The following is a 16,665-nucleotide window of genomic DNA, read 5'->3' on the forward strand; positions in this document are numbered from 1 at the left end:
GAATTCTGCATATGCTTTCTTAGATTTATTATTTCATTTTTTTGAGTGTTTATAAATGGTATTGTATTTTAAATTTCAGTTTCCTTGTGTTTATTGCTGGTATTTAGAAATACAATTGATTTTGGTATATGGATCTTATATCCTGTTGAAGTTACTAAACTCACTTATTAGTTCTGGGAGGTTTTCTGTAAATTGAGATTTTCTATGTGGACCATCATGTCATCTGCAAATAGGAACAGTTGTCTTACTTTTTGATCTATATGTGTTTTATTTCCTTTTCTTGTATTATGCAACAACTGGCGAGGACTTCCAATAGTATGTTGAATACAAATGGTGAGAGCAGGCATTCTTGCCGTGTTCCTGATCGAAAGGGGGAAGCGTTCAGGCTTTCACATTAGGTAAATGTTAGCTGTAGATATTCGAGAGATGGTTTTTACCACGTTGAAGAACTTCTCTATTTCCAGTTTGCTGAGGGTTTTTATCATGAATGTGTGTTGGATTTTGTTAAATGCTTTTGTTATACTAATGTATATGAATGTGATTTTTGCCCGTTAGCCTATTGATTACATTGACTGATTTTTGAATAATGCATCAGTCTTGTTGACCTAAACCCCGCTTGCTCATGGTATTTAATTCTCTTAGATGTTTCTGAATTCTATTCAGTAGTATTTTGTTAAGGATTATTTACATCTGAATTCATGAAGGATAATGAGGGAAAATTTTTTTTGGACTATCTTTATCTGGTTTTGTGTTAGGGTAATTCCAGCCTCATAAGTAAGTTGGAAAGTGTTCTTTCTTCTTCTACTTTCCAGAAGAGATTGTGTAGAATTAGTGTTAATTCTTCTTTAAACGTTTGGCTCAGTGAAACCATCTGGGCCTGGATATTTCTTTTTTGGGAGTTTTCAAATTGTTATAGACCTATTCAAGTGATCTCTTTCATCTCGGATAAGTTTTCGTAGTCTGTGGTTTTGAGGAATTAGTCTGTTTCTTCTCAGTTGTCAAATTTATGACTGTACTATGGTTCATAGTATTCCTTCACTGTCTTTTTAATGGCAGAAAGATCTGTATTGATAGCACATTTGTTCCTGATTTTGGTAGTTAGTGTCTTCTCTATGTTTTTCTTCATCAGTCTTAGTGGTTTGTCAATTTTATTGACCTTTTCAAGAATAAACTTTTGCTTTCCTTGATTACTTCTATTTTTCTGTGTTCAATTTCAGTAGTTTTACTCTTCATTGTATTCTTTTTTTCTGCTTACTTTTGGTTTATTTTTGTCTTTTTTTCCAAGTTTCTTAAGGTGGAAAATTAGTTAAATGGTTTGAGATTTTTTTCTCTTTTCTGTCACTGCTTTAGCTGTGCCCCACAACTTTTGATATTATGTATTGTATTTTGTATTGAGTGTGTTTTTTTAAATTTCCCTTTAGATGACTTCTTTTTTTTGAGGAAGATTAGCCCTGAGCTAACTACTGCCAATCCTCCTCTTTTTTCTGAGGAAGAGTGGCCCTGAGCTAACATCCATGCCCATCTTCCTCTACTTTATATGTGGGATGCCTACCACAGCATGGCATGCCAAGTGGTGCTATGTCTGCACCCGGGATCTGAACCGGTGAACCCTGGGCCGCTGAAGTGGAACGTGCACACCTAACCTCTGTGCCACCGGGCTGGCCCCTAGACTTCTTCTTTGACCCAGGAATTAATGTTTAGTATCCAAGTGTTTGGAAATTTTTTTATCATCTTTCTGTTACTGATTTCTCATTTGATTCCATTTTAATCAGAGACATTCTGTATAATTTCAGTTCTTTTAAGTTTGTTGTGGTTTGTTGTATGGCCTAGACTGTGGTGTGTTTTATTACATGTTCTGTGGTCTCTTGAAAAGAATATGTATTTTGCTGCTATTGGATGGAATATTCTATAAATGTTGATTAGATCCTGATTGTTGATGGTGTCTTTGAGTTCTTTTATATCATTATTGATTTTATTGTCTAGTGGTTTTATCAGTTGTTGAGAGAGGCATGTTGGACCCTCCACCTGTAATTGTGAACTTGGTTGTTCTTTCAGTTCTGTCAGTTTTTGCTTCATATATTATACAGTTTTGTAGTTTGGTGCATAAACGTTTAGGATCACTATGTTTTCTTGGTAGATGGACCCTTTTTATCCTTTTATAAGGTCCCACTCTGTACCTGGTAACTTACTCTGAATCCTCCTTTATTTGGTGTTAATATAGCCACTCTTGCTTTCTTGTGATTTTTTTGCATGGGGTATCTTTTCCCTGTTTTCTTTACATACTCTTTGTGTGGCAGTGTGTGGTTGCTGAAGGTATTACGTTACATATACATAACTTTCTGTAGTCTACCAAGTATAGAAGCCTTACTGCCCTTTAAGTCCCTCCTCTCCCCCGTTTATAGTGTAAGTGTCTTTAATATTACATCCTTTAAGAACCACATAAGATAATATTGGAGCCAGGTGAGGGGGGAGGCCGAGGTTTCCCAGTTGTTCTTTTCTGATGGGAATGGGGACTAGGGCCCCAGGTTTTCCTGTGGCGTTTAGTTTTTATTGTGTAGAGTTTTGTGTATTACCAGGCTCCTTCTTTCCTGGTCGTTTGGTAGGGTGCAGGTTTTTCTGAGACTTTTTTTGTTTTTGTCTGCGCCCACTGACATTTCTGGGTGCTGCCTTCTCCATCACCTAGTCTAGGAAACATTAGGCAAAAAGAAAGCCCAGGGAATTCTCTTCTCTGTTTTTCCTTGGATTTCAAGGTCCCTAGCTGGTCTGTCTTCTTATCTCCACCTTGCAGAGTTTCATGTTTGCTTTATATATAATGTCCAAGGTTTTTAGCTGTATTTTGCAGGAGGAAAGGGAAAAGCATATCTATTCTATCTTGTGCTGGAACTGGAAGTCCCTCTTGTAGTAAATTTTAATTACAGTGTGTTGTTTCTACTCCATGAAAGTCACTTAACAAGAAGCTATAGTTGACACCAAGAAAAGTAAGAGAGCTAGTGTTGTCAGAGTGGTTATATTTAATAGAAGAATGGGAAAAATATTCAAATCAACATAATGAAAAAAGGAAGAAAAATTCCCTGAGACAAATTCCCACCAAGAGATGTGTATGCTTACAAATGAGAGTGGTCATAATTAGTTTAGGTGGGATCAGAACAAACTTTGAGGAAATGCGTTTGAAATGGGCTGGGAAGGCTGGATAGGATTTGGACAAATGGGGATAGGGAAGTGGAAGGAGACGTTTTAAGTGGCAGGAATAAAACGAGTAACATGTTTTGCCTTTCTGGGCATAAACTCAGGTGACAAGTGTTCAGTCAGCTTAATAAGCAGGTGCCCCTTGGCAAAGCAGGCAGAGCTGTTTGTGAGTTTACTTCGCATGCTTGTCTCTCTCCTTATGCTCAGGCCCGTTTCAGAGATCGTGGTTTGTCGTTCTTGGGGGAATGAAGATGGGTGTCACTGTTTTGTTTTTTAAAATTCTTAGGTGCTTGTAGTGTGTGTCCCAGGCCTGACAGATGTTACAGCTTCATCTCTAGATAAACACAATAACTCGATTTAATTCTGTTTAAATCAGTAAACAGTTATTTAGAGTCTGCTTTGTGCTGGGGACTGTTAGGCAGAGAAGGTGGGACATTTAACATTTTTTAAAACTCCTGCCAGGTTCTAGGTATTGTGACAGATACTTTCACTTAAATTATTTCAAAGAACTAGTGATTTATCAGGAGAGACAATTTAATACAAAGTTGGTTGTTTTAAATGCGATATAAATAGAGTTATAAAAGGATAACAATGACTCTGGAGTTGGGGATAAGGATGGATATGTGAGTAACTGAATTCTAAGGAGTAAAAGTGAGACGTTTCTTAGAGATAAACCATTCTGTCCTGGTCTGTTCAGGCAGCTGTAACAGAGTGCCATAGCCCGGGCGGCTTATAAACAACAGGCATTTATTTCTCACAGTCTGGAGGCTGGGATGTCCAAGATCAAGATGCCAGCACGTTCAGTGTCTGGTAAGAAGAGTCCACTTCCTATTCATAGATGGCCATCTTCTCACTGTGTCCTCACGTGCTGGAAGGAACGAGGGAGCTCTCGGGGATTTCTTTTATAAGGGCACTATTCCCATTCATGAGGGCTCCATCCCCATGACCTGATCGCCTCCCCACCTCCAGAGCATGGGGAGAAATAGGTTGCAACTATGAAATTTTGGGGGCATTGCAAATATTCAATCTATAGCATACTCTGTGAACATCTTACGAATGAAGAAACTAAGGCTCAGAATCAGTGGCTTTCTCAAGGTTACAGGACTTATGGAAGATCCAAGGGAAAACACAGTTCCCTTGACTCCCCACGAGTACTTTTTCCACAAACCTCCAGAGAGAACTTCTTTCTAGGAGAGAGAGTCTCTGACTGCTGGTTTAGCTTATCTACAAAATTCCTGTCTGTAAGGTTTTTTACCCAGTGCAGTGGGTAGAAGCTTGGCCCTGGTGAGACTCGTAGGCAGGGAAGAGCATGCCCCTTCTTGATTGAGGACTTGTTTTGTGTAAAGCTTTTGAATCACAACATTTCTGAAACAGCAAAATAGAGTTGTATCAGGTAATGTCTATACAGAGCACCTGGGGTCATCACCCTAGTACATATTTTCTAAGCTAAAGACGGGATCTTTATTTACTAGGATAGTGTAGAGATCTTTAATTCTAGTTAGTTTCTTGTAGATATTTTTTCCCTTCATCACCTTAGAAAATGGATCTTTTCTTTGTTTTTGCTTTATAGTGAGCAGTGTAGGATTACTCTTAAATTTAAGGAAGTATCTGATTATACTGAACTGAGCCAAAGAATGTTGATTCAGAGGTGAACAAGTGTTTTTCATTTGGACTGATGTTTATGAAATTTGTAAACACCAATAAACTACATTAATATCTTTTAATACGTCATTTCTGTGTCAGATTAATTGGTCTGAAAAATTATGCATGCTTTCCTTTGCAAATTGAACTGGGTATGATGATAGTTTGCAGGCTTGTTTTCCTTGGTGATTTCGTGAGTGTGTCGGTAGTTTTATTTGTGGGTGTGTTTTGGTCGGTGCGGAGGCTGGGGCCAGAGAGGCGTGAGACCCAGTCTAGTTCTGTTTACAGACATGGGACAAATGCTTTTTTTCTTGAAGACTCAGTTTTATTTGGGAAGTGAGGAAATTTAAGCAAACAACATTTCAAGTGTATTCCAATTCTGATAATCTGTGATTAAAATAAGTAAAGCTAAGAAGCCACAAGTTATTCAGGTTAAAAAGTATTCATGTGTAATGTGTGGCCTATGTGTCACCTTGATACAGTACTCTCACGATATCCTAAGTCTTTCTAAGTTATGTTGGTTCTGCTAGCTTCAGCTAATGTTCTTTATTCTACTTACTAATCCTCTGAAAATCTATGATTTAAAAAGAAAACTTTTTTGTATGGTAATTATTTTATTGCCTGATTTATAATTGGTGCAGTTTCTGTGTGTTTAACACCTAAAAGTCTATCTCCCCTTTTAAATGCTTTGATTTTTTTGCGAAAGACTGGAATCTGCTACGTTAAAAAGAGTTATATGATGATAAATGTAATGTATGCCAGAAAGAATTTGTTATTTCTTATGCATTAATTATAAATATTAGTGGAAAATAATTTTTCTTAAAATATATAAAAAAACTAGGTTTGGATTATGATGTGTTTTTAGTAATTTGAGCTGCCTATGTTTAAAAAAATGAAATCTGTCTTCTCGTTAACACTATTATTGTGTTATTTTTAAAAAATATGACTGGTTTCTCTATTTTTCGGTTCCCTTTTTTATTATCCCTCCCCACCCCCGTCTCTCTCTGCACAGGGTGGGTATTCTGCTCCCTCCTTCTCTCCTTGGCAGGGCTCCTTCCTGGGGATCCCACGGACTGTTCCGCCGCACCGCAGACAGAGTGAGTCTGTGCCTCTCACTCCTATCCTGCTCTGGCTTCCCGTCTATGGTATTGCCCTTCTGCATGCCCCGTCCTCCCCAGCACCTCCTCTCCCGTCCACAGTCACCTGCAGGCATGTGCTGAGCCGGCACTCCTGGCTCTCCTCCTTAATTAACGCTCCTCTCACTGCATGTGGTAGACTTCTGCTTAGAGCCTTAGGAGAGCTGTCTGGAGTTAGTTTCACTCTAATGCTGTTCACACCTGTTGCCCGTGACCCTAGACCTATTGACATGCATCTGTTTTTAATGCGTGTTCTTTTTTCATGACCTTGAGATATGTAAATAAAAATTGTTTTTTAATCTAGTTATGTTAAAAACACACTATCGGCAGTGGTATGATGGACAGATGCATATGTTTAGGGAGCAGGCTTACTAGACCATTGCACATTTCTTTAAATATTTCCTAATCAGAAGGTATTGATTGCATTTCACTGTCATCTGAAAGAAAGAGCTTTTAAAGCATTTTTCATGGGTGTTTTTTAACAACTAATATGTCTTTGTAATTTATCAGCTGCTTTACAGTACAGAAGAAATGGCTTTTGAATATGCATGGTTTACTAACATTTCTAATGACCTAGTAATTGTTTGACTGTAAAAATATTTTTGATTACATTAAATCTGCTTTCCAAAACAGTGTTTATTCTGTATTATGTACTTAAGTACACCTGGTAAGTTGGTTATATTTTATCTTTTTTGAAAAGTCACCCAAAAAAGCTAATATTAATGAAAGAGATAAAAATTATTAATCAGAGTCATTTTGAATTGCTTTCTCCATGGATTTACCCTGATTTGTGATTCATATCAAGTTTTTCATAAATTATCCTCATCTATGTGAAGTATCAAAGGTCCAAAAGGTAAAATTTTAAGCAGTTAAAATTAAGAAAAATGATTTATTCAAATAAAAATTTATTTCTTGAATTAGGCAAAATTTTGAAGCATCAGCATGGATTCAAGACAGGGTTTGAAGTTATATTTTGGTTATTATGCCTCTCCTTCCCTTTTGCACTGTTTGTTTGAAAGAAAAATAGGATAGAGAGTTAGGTGATTCAGCAGCGAGTGAATTTGTTTAGTGGAAGCAAGAGAAGAGGGATTTCTCCTCCTCCTCCTCCTCTTCCATCTCTCGCCACCTCTGTAACCCTCCTTTTTACTTCTCTTATCTTCAAGTAAGTTGCCTTCTTTTCTCTGTTTAAAGATTCCTAGCATGTAAGGAGTTACTCTAAATTGCTAGTGAACTGATCTGAATTTCAGAAGTCACTGATAACCAGTGCTAACGTGTTCTTAGGCCTGCGGCCAGTAACAGCATGGTTTAACAGATTGACCCCAGATTAACACACCCGCCTTGAATGTAGTGGAGCCCTCCTTCAGTACCTATCCTTTTTATAGATTGATTGATTGATTTTTTTGGTGAGGGAAGATTGGCCCAGAGCTAACATCTATAGACAGTCTTCCTCTTTTTGCTTGAGGAGGAGTGGCCCTGAGCTAACATTTGTGCCAGTCTTCCTCTTTTTTGTACGTGGGACACCACGACAGCATGGCTTGATGAGCCGTGTGTAGGCCCACACCTGGGATCTGAACCCACGAACCCTGGGCCGTCAAAGAGGAGCACCTGAACTTAGCGACTGGGCCACCGGGCCGGCCCCATAGTCCCTCTCCTTTTTTCCTACTTTTCTTCTCCCCTGTTCTCCTTTCCCTTGGTTAGCTATATTATGGAATTGAAGTTTAAGGTTAATTATTCTGTATTGCACATAGTTTTAGATTTATTTTTAAAACATGTTTCTCAGAAACACCCATTTCACTAGTTTCTTATTTGTATAGCTTTAGAATTCTCTTGTCCCTCCCCTCAGTCATTGGCCCTCCAGTTTCAAATGCTTCTTCCTCCTTTCCCTTGGGGTCAGAGCAGTCCCTTTCATTTCCCGCTGTGCCCCAGCACTGTCCTGCAACACTGCTATCAAGCTCTGTCTTTCTGGCTTTTCTAAAAAAACCTTCTTCCTCTGCGTCTCCAAGGTAGCGGAAAGGAAGTTTGGGTTCCCCAGAGTTGGGATGTGTTAGCCACCTCGGAGAAGGTGTATGCACTGGAGTCTTCTCTTGGGTAGGTTCTCGCGGCTTCCGCAGCTCAGAGAACTGCCCTGGGACTTGATCACTGAGACTTGTAGGACCTGCTTGTGGGCAGTGATAACTAGGACTTGTTCACAGCTTTGGACAGCTCTCTTACTGAGCTCGAAAGGTTCCTTATGTTCTAAACCACTATGCTACTTGGGGATTTGCCCTGAGAGTGGCTGAAGCAGTTTACAAAGAAAATTGTTATTATTATTATTATTTTTGGTGATAAAATTCAGAGAAGGAGAAGGGTATGGAATTATGGGAGTAAATCACGTGTTTTTTCAGAGGGTTTGGAATAGATTTTTCCTTTTCCTACACTAACCTTGTATTCAGTGAAATATTATTTGTCTTCGTGGTTAGTCAAAATGTGACTCCTGGTGCCGATTTTTGGAGAGGTTAATCCTGTGTGTGACAGTAGGTAGTGGAGGGAGTTGTTCTGTGTTATAGTCTGTTTCATTAGTAAGTTCTTTCTGATGCCCTCTTGAACATCAGCCTAAGTGAACTGCCTTTTCTTCTGAATGCAGAAGCCAGGTGCGCTTGGATGTGAGTTTCAGTAAGGCAATCTGGTTTTGGTTTCAAAAAAATGTATAAGAGTAGTAGACCTTTCAGCATAAAAAGATAGCCTGTTCTAGACATGCAGAGAGTGAAATGGCTAATGTTCACAGGAAATACTTGGCTCTGGCCACTCAAGAAAGCTGCACTGACCAAGGATGTTCTTGCTGAATTTAAGAATAACTCTAGGAAAATGCAGATAAAAGGAAAATCCTGGTCTTTCAGCATTTTTTTTCCTTCTAGGACGTTATGACTTACATTTCTTTTTTCGAGTATATTACTAGTCTCAACTTGATGATGCTTATCTTCTGATTTCAAATTAAATTTTCCTTTGAATTAACAAAAATATCTACATTTAGACATATGTGGTCTTTATGTTTTCATTGAGCACTTCAGCTTTTGTCCACATGACTTCACTGGCATGGGTTTAGTCTTTCTAATTTCAACTGTGTAAAATTAGGGATGATAAATAACCTACCTCATTGTCGGAAAATTTAATAGAAATCATGACTGTTGGCAAGTAAAAAGCCTTAATGGTAATCTCAAATAGCATTTCTTGCCAGAGCATATGCTTTTAGAAATACCTGACTTTTCAAAACTGTATTTTGAAATAGTACCTATTGCCTATCATGCCTAAACAGACTTTTAAAATTTGCTCTTTAACACCTGGCATGAGAGAATTTAGAACTCTTACCTGCCTTTACCTTCTATGTGCAATAACTAAGATGGGAAGCAAGAAATTGTTTTTAAACAAAAATCACATAAATGCATGTTTATGTCCTAGTATCTCAGTTGCACAGCAGTTTCTTGAGGTAGTGTTGCCTGATTTCTAAATTTATGTTATAATAATAACTAATTGTATTCACTGGAATTAGATTAAGAATGACAATTATATTGTCTTATTTCCTCCTTTTCCTCTTATAATCTTCAGGGAGTGTTTTGCAAACCTTCTTGACAAGTGAAACTTTAAAATTCATTTTATATCACAACCCAGTATGTATTTACTTTATCAAACTATGTATTTACAGCTCAGCACACGTGTGATGTATTTAAAATTCTGATGAAAGATTCATGAAACAGTACTTTCTCTTAGGACACATGATACTCTCATATTTTCTTCTTAATTTTCTGTTTTGCGTTTTTTCATGTAGTGTCGTCATAGGAACATTTTTCATGTAGTAAATATTTCTTGAAAACGTTATTTTAATGGCTTCACGATACTACATTATCCTGTGGATATACTCTGATTTTTTAATCTTTTCCTATTTGGGGCATTGATGTTGTTTCCATTTTTCTCTATTAAACAGAGATTCTACTGCAATGCAGTTTATCCTTGTATATAGATCAGTGTCAGCACTCTCCTAGCTGGATTCTTAGAAGGATGTTACTTAATCAAGAGTGTGCTCTTTCTAGGGACACTGGTGTGTATTGATGAACTGTCACACGTGCTCGTAAGGTGTACATTAACGTGGCTCCATCTGATTGGCTCCACCCTGTGACTGTAGTCAATTTTCAATGTAAGGGTAGCATCAGCTTCAGTGTTTAATGAGAAATTAGCTCTGGGAGTGACTTTTCATAAAAATAAAATATTTTCCAGTGAAATGGAAACTAGAACAACTCAGTAAAAACTGAACAATTTGATTTTACAGTGAGCTATATTCTTAATTGTAGTTAATATAGACTATGGCACTTTGTCCATTTTTATGGCTAATTTCATGTGCTGTTTACCATAGTTAGTGGTTAATTGACTAGAAATGTGCATCAGACTCATGGTCCAGGAGGCCGTCCCGTAAACCGAGGCATGTGTTAGTTTCTCTCGCAACACCTTGAAATTTCGAGAAGTACAACTACTGTTTTCTGTACAAACCTTTTATAACACCTGCTCTTCAGACTGTTGGGATCATTTTGCTAGCTGTGTGTGTTGCCGTACTGTCATGCCTGCAGTCTCCATCTGTGGATAAATACAACATGCATATTGGGCACACCGGTGGAATTGTACTATGATGATGCTATTTTGTTTTGTTTTCTTAACTACTCTGCATCCTGGAGGTAGATGCTGATGGGTTCTTGTGTCCTAAAGACCCATGACAATTAAGCATCTCACACTGACTGTGCCTGTGTAGTAAATGCTTACTTAAGTCGCTATTAGTCACTTTGATAGTTTTTAAAAGGAGTTAACTGATAGACTTAGAAAAGCTGTGCAACTCCTTATTTCAGAATTTGCTCATATATAATTTGTATTTATCAATCAGATATCTTCCGTAAGTTCTCTGAGATCTGGAGGAATAAGGGCGTTCCTGGCTCCCAAGAAACCTTGGAAGCTGTGGTTGGGTTCATGTGAATTATAGAGCAGAATTATTTGAATCTAGTTACAGTAGCAATCCAGTCACATCTTCCATCTCTATGGTGATGGGTGGAGCCTCGCCTATAATTTAGAGCATCACATTGAAGACATGCATGAAGATCAGATTATACTTGCGTTGTTCTTTAATGCAGCAGTAATAAAAGTAGACTAACAAATACTGAGTTGTCTTTAGTGTATAATGTGCAAGATTTTCTAAAATTATTTTAAAATTTCTCATTCCTTTGTAAGGGATTACATGTGGCTGAACTTTTTTGGATCTTTGGAGTATGAATATTAAATTGTGTCAGAATTCTTTCCAGTATTTTATTTGGTGAAATTCTGCAAGTGATTGCTTTTAAGTTTGAGTTTGACATACACTATTCTGTGGATATGAATGTTTGTATCAATTTGCAAATCACTTCAGCAAGAAAGTGTAAATATGTTTTAATTTTATAGAAATGTATTAAATAAAATAATAATTCCTAGAAAAACACAACAAAAGTCAAAGCAAATACTGTTGGCTGCTACCCAGTCATGGCGGTTCCTTGGTGTTGTGTGTGGTCTCTGACACCATTGTCCTGTCTTTTTCTTGTCTCTGCTCTCCCATTATGCCATTGGCAAGGAGTTGAGAAGTTAGTCCATTACTTCTCTGACAAAGCGTGGTACAGTACAATTTCAGATTTTTTCTTACCGCCTTCCTCGTAGTCACTTTTTAATTTTTGTTTTTGTTTTCCAGTTTGCATGATGCATGTCAGAGCCTGCATGAAATTACAGGCATGTTACAGATGGCTCCGTTTCCATTTCCTTTTTAACCTTAAAATGTGTTTAATGGTAATAAACTTGTATGTACCAAGAAAGTAATTTTAGATAATTCCTGTGTCTGTTATGCAGTAGCATTATTGCACTTTAGAGCATTTCCTGCTTTCTGCCTTACACACCTTGACATATTTTTACTCAGTCTTATTGCTGTCTTATTGTTGGTGACTCTAGAACAAGAATGTCTACAGAACTGATAGGAGCATTTTTTCTTAAGCTAGAAATCTTTGAAGTGGTACGAACGGGAAAGGTGGAGCGTTTCTCAGTGCTGAGTGCTATTTTTCCTTTCCTTGTGTTCGGTGTATTTTCTTCACTGGGTCACTTGGAACCACTTTTCCCCAGAAATGCTGCTCCACAGCGTGGCCTGTTTGGTGTCTGAGAGTTATCCTGTGTAGGATAGATCAGCTAAGAAAGAGGTAGGGCACAACCCAGGAAAGTTAGTACCTGAATGTGGATATTGAATCCGCCTGTTGAGTTTCTAAAACAATCCTCTGGCTATATTGCCTGTTCTGAAAGTCTGTTAACTCACTGGAATTACTCACATAGCACAGAATAATAGTTTAAGTGCTGCATTTTTAACTTCTCTGTGGTTCAAATTCTGGCTTTGCCATTTGCTAAAGTGTGTGAATTTGGACATGTTACATAACTTTTTAATCCTCAGTTTGCTCATTTACAAAAAGAAGACAGTACCTTCCACCTAGGGTCTTGTGATATTAGAGAGCGTGTGTGCAGCCTTAGCTGGGCCATCTGCCCTGGAAAGAAGAGAAGCCGTGTTCTCTCGGAGCCCAGAGTAGAGCGTTACTGAGACCTTTGCAGTGTGTCAGGCACTATACACAGCACTTCATGCACACGTTATTGTTTATTATTTACAGCGATTCAGCAAGGTGAGATCCTGTTATTATCCTTATTTTGTAAATTATGAAATGCCATCTCAGAGTACTACGATAATTTGCCCAATATCTCACTGATAGTAAGTGATAGAGCCAGGATTCAGACCCAGCTCAGTGTGACTCCAGAAGGCAAGTGATTCAATGCCACGTGGTAGCAGCTTCGTCATGTAGCCATGTGAAATTCTTTCTAAACTGTAAAGTGCCTTGCATGTCTCAGCTCTGGTTTATCTCCAGGAAGGCACTTAAGTAATCTTAACTTCTGTGTCATATCAGATATGCCTGCTACGGATTTGAAACATTTAGATGTGACCGACATTATTGAAATATGAATTTGAGACCTAGAAACCTCTTATTCTGTAGGAACTAGTTTATTATACTGTTATAGAACTTGCCTTTTTTTTTTTCTCAAGTCCCAGTTACAAAAGGGCCATGCCTTGAATTTGTCGTTCTCGCACCTTTCAATAATCATAGGTGATATTTATTGAGCACTTTTGATGTGCTGGGAGGTCCTGTGCTAAGTGTTTAACAGGTTTAATCATATTTAATTATTAGAATTAGAAATGTAAAATAGCTGAAAGTTTATTACGACAGTTTCCCCAGCTCATTTCATCTAGAAATGTCTAGTCCTCAAGTGAAAAACATTTGTGGCTTAACTGGTGTAGGTTGTTATGGGAGGTGCTGTGTTCAAGTTACGTGTAATTCATTAATCCTTCCAGCTGTTCTAAACATGAATCGTTACACTAACCCCAAACTTATTTAGAGGAAATATTTTTATTTCTATTATAAGATTTCTTTTTCATCAGTGTTTTTAAAACTTATTTCTCTTTGATTATTAGTGCTGCATCGTTACCCTGACAGGGATGTGTCACTTTGATAATTTATTACCAAAGGAGCAATTCTGAAATACACCACTCACTAATATTCATTTATTTATTCACTTATCTGGCAAATGTATATTTAATCCTTACTATGTACCAAATACTAGGAATACCAACTACAGCAACAAAAATGAATAAAGCGTGGTACATGCCTGTAAGGAGCTCATCGTCTTGGTTATCTTTGGAAGCAGTCCAGAATATACATTAAAATGATCATTGAAGATGCCTACCATACCTTGCACCATTACCCAGTAGTGCCCCTTGCTGGCACTCTTGACCTTGACACATGTAACCATTGCATCTGAGAATTCTCAGAATGGTGTGCTGCAGTGTATGTATCTAACTAAAGTAAGACTTGAAGTTGCTGGATCCAGTTGGAAGCACTTAATTCTCTAAGTCTGGGGATAGGTCCACATTTTTCAGTGTCAGTAACAACCCTTCTACAAGTTGTGAGGACGGAATACTAAAGTTCCCCAGTAGCAGGGGCTTCCTTTTGCCCTCGAGTCTTGTGGGCTGCCGAGGCTATAAAATGAGTGGGCTAAGGGGCAGCTTTCCCAGAGGCCTTTTTTAGCTACAGGGCAGTCCCTCATCACGCATCTCCAGAGCCACAAACCTGAAACTCATCTTAAATTCCTCCCAGACAGCTGCTTACCTGTCCCGCCTTCAAAATCTCTTCTAATCTTTTCCAGGTTTTTTTTTGGTATCCTAATTTTAGACCTTTGGAATTTATCACCTGGTCTCTTAGCAATAGCATACTACCTGGCTGTTCTTCCTACAAGCTCATCCCCTCCCATCACGTTCTTCGATGATTCCATGAGAGTGAGGTTCTGCAGTACTCATGGATCTTCTAATTCCTCTGCTTAAAATCCATCGGTGCCTCCCAGCATCTACTGCACGAAGTCAGGACCACTTAGCCTGGCACGAAGTCCTTTGTGAGCTTGCCTTTGCCTATGCTTTCCCACCAGCACTGTGCTCTCCAAGTTCAGTCTAACAATTTGAAGTTACTGGAACAAACCATGTTCTTCTTTTGCCTCTGTGCTTAGCATGTACTTGCCTTCTGCCCTTAATGCTCTTCCCTTCTTGTCTACTTGGCAAACTCCTCTCATCTTAAAGCTCAGTTCAGATATTTGCGATTCTTGGGTGCCTTCTGTTACCTCTCCAATCAGGCGTGTGTATTCTTTTTGTTTCCGTGTGTTGTAATTCTTGAGACTTAGTCTCATGATTTGTTTACCTCCCTTGCTAGGCCTCTCAACCACAGGAACAGCATTGTGTTCGGTTCCACATTTTCCTGTACTTAGTACAGTGCACAGTACATTGTAGAAATTTTTAAAAAATCAATGAATGGTCTTTGATGTTCCTTTATTGGTCTTATTATCCATGAGAACATAGGATCTTTCTTTCTATATTTGGAATTCATTCTAAAGATGTCTGCGGGCACAGAAACAGTAGTGAATGTGGGTAAGATGAATGGTTGACATCTTGCCTTTCTGTTAATGCAGTTGAGTGTTTAGAATTTGGGAAAATTGCACTGCAAGCAGCAAGCTGTCAGAACACTTCTCTACTTTGCTTGCTGGAGGTTACGAGGCAGCGTGTGTCCAGTCCTTAGTGGGTAACAGTTCTACACAATCGTCCACATATCGGGAGCAAGTCCTTTCCTTTGTCCCCACTGTCCTCGTTTCTTAATCTTCTTCAAGAGACTTTTTTTCTTTACAATAGTAGAATTGATTTCCAAGCTATTTTTAAACAATTAATGAAACAAGAGATTTATTTTGGGAGGGGGGAATCATATCATACCACTAAAGTAAACTTTTGGTCGAAATATAAAATCTACATTATTCAGCATTCAGAAACCACTAATTTATTTAATGTAATTAAGCGATAATTTAGACTTTTTAAGATATAATTGTTGGATTTAACCCCTCTCAATTAAAAGACTCAAAATTTTATTATTCTTAAACACCTGGTAACTTCCTAATTCTACTGGTATTTGATATGGAGCTCTCTTGCTTACCATACAATCAAACACGTCTTTCTATCCCTGTATTCCCATTAAGTTCTCTGATGAGCTGCGGTCAGTTGGGTAATATAAGGAATCAAACAGTGCAGATGAATAACTGAGCTACAGTTTAAAGGAGGTTTAGTTCTTAATAATCAGTTTATTGCTTTGTCTTCATTAGAAAATCATACCTTTTTATTCTTTGGTCTGATAGCACATTTATGCCCTTTCTTTCCTTAATGGCAATAGGCATACTACAATGAAGTCATTCTTTAAATTGTCACTATTTTCGGAGGTCTTCAATTGCTTTAAGATTTTTAACTCTAGACTGGAATATCTTACTGTTTTTCTAGGTGAAAAGGGAAAACATCCCCATTTAATCAACCATTTGATGCTGCGCCTTTGTGTTCTCCTTGGTTGCCTTTCTCTCCTTTGGTAGATTTTAGTTTGCGTAATATGGTCCTGCTCTGTGTCTTTGCTCGTCTTTCTAAAGTGTATGATCACTTTTGCCTGGTCGTTTTTTTCTAGGGAACCACACAGTGTGTTGAATTAAGTACCTGGAGTTTTTAGTACCTTTCTTCTTGAAGGACAGTTTATTCATCTCTGTGATTATTTATTGTGAAAATACCCAGTGACTTTAAAGTCTAGGGCATTTAGCTTGAAGCAAAAACTGAGATGGCTTACTTAGTTTAAACATTCTAGAATAGGAATTTAGTGTAACGTATTCTGTATAGATTCATTTTGAGTAGTCACTGTCTTGATTTTACTTTTTTTTCAAGTAGTAAGTCAGCACTAGCCCTATGCCATCATGGCCAGCCATCTCTCCATGAGGCCGTGAACTTTGTTTTCAGTCATTTGTAACCCTGCCATAATCTAATCCAAGACCCCTGACCCTGGCAACCATCATTCAGTGCTGGTCAAGGAGGTGAAAAAAATGATACAGTATAAATAGGTTCGCCCCTCTCTTGGAGTAGTTAGAAATACTGTGTAGGTTTGTTTGTGGATTAGCATAGTAAAAAAACCAGTCATTTTATTAGTTAAAAATAGTCCTTTAAAGTTCACGTTTCAAAGCCCTTTGCTAAACTTTTTGACAGTTTCAGCCCACATTATTTAATAGAACGTGTACC

At 38.0% G+C, this 16,665-nt stretch overlaps 1 protein-coding gene across 8 annotated transcripts in view; it reads left to right on the forward strand.

The window, feature by feature from the left end:
• Positions 1-16,665, forward strand: part of CCSER2 (coiled-coil serine rich protein 2) — a 168,498-nt gene that overhangs the window by 145,955 nt on the left and 5,878 nt on the right. For 2 of the 8 annotated variants that reach the window (XM_046652867.1, XM_046652869.1), the window contains one exon: positions 5,840-5,972. The exons of 4 other annotated variants lie outside the window; for them this stretch is intronic. In XM_046652867.1, coding sequence (XP_046508823.1) covers positions 5,840-5,972 — 133 coding nt within the window. The remainder of the gene's footprint in view (positions 1-5,839; positions 5,973-16,665) is intronic. 2 more of the 8 variants (XM_046652868.1, XM_046652870.1) reach the window with 1 other exon arrangement.

The sequence above is a fragment of the Equus quagga genome, chromosome 2 (assembly GCF_021613505.1).
Source record: "Equus quagga isolate Etosha38 chromosome 2, UCLA_HA_Equagga_1.0, whole genome shotgun sequence".
In the NCBI taxonomy this organism is placed as follows: domain Eukaryota; kingdom Metazoa; phylum Chordata; class Mammalia; order Perissodactyla; family Equidae; genus Equus; species Equus quagga.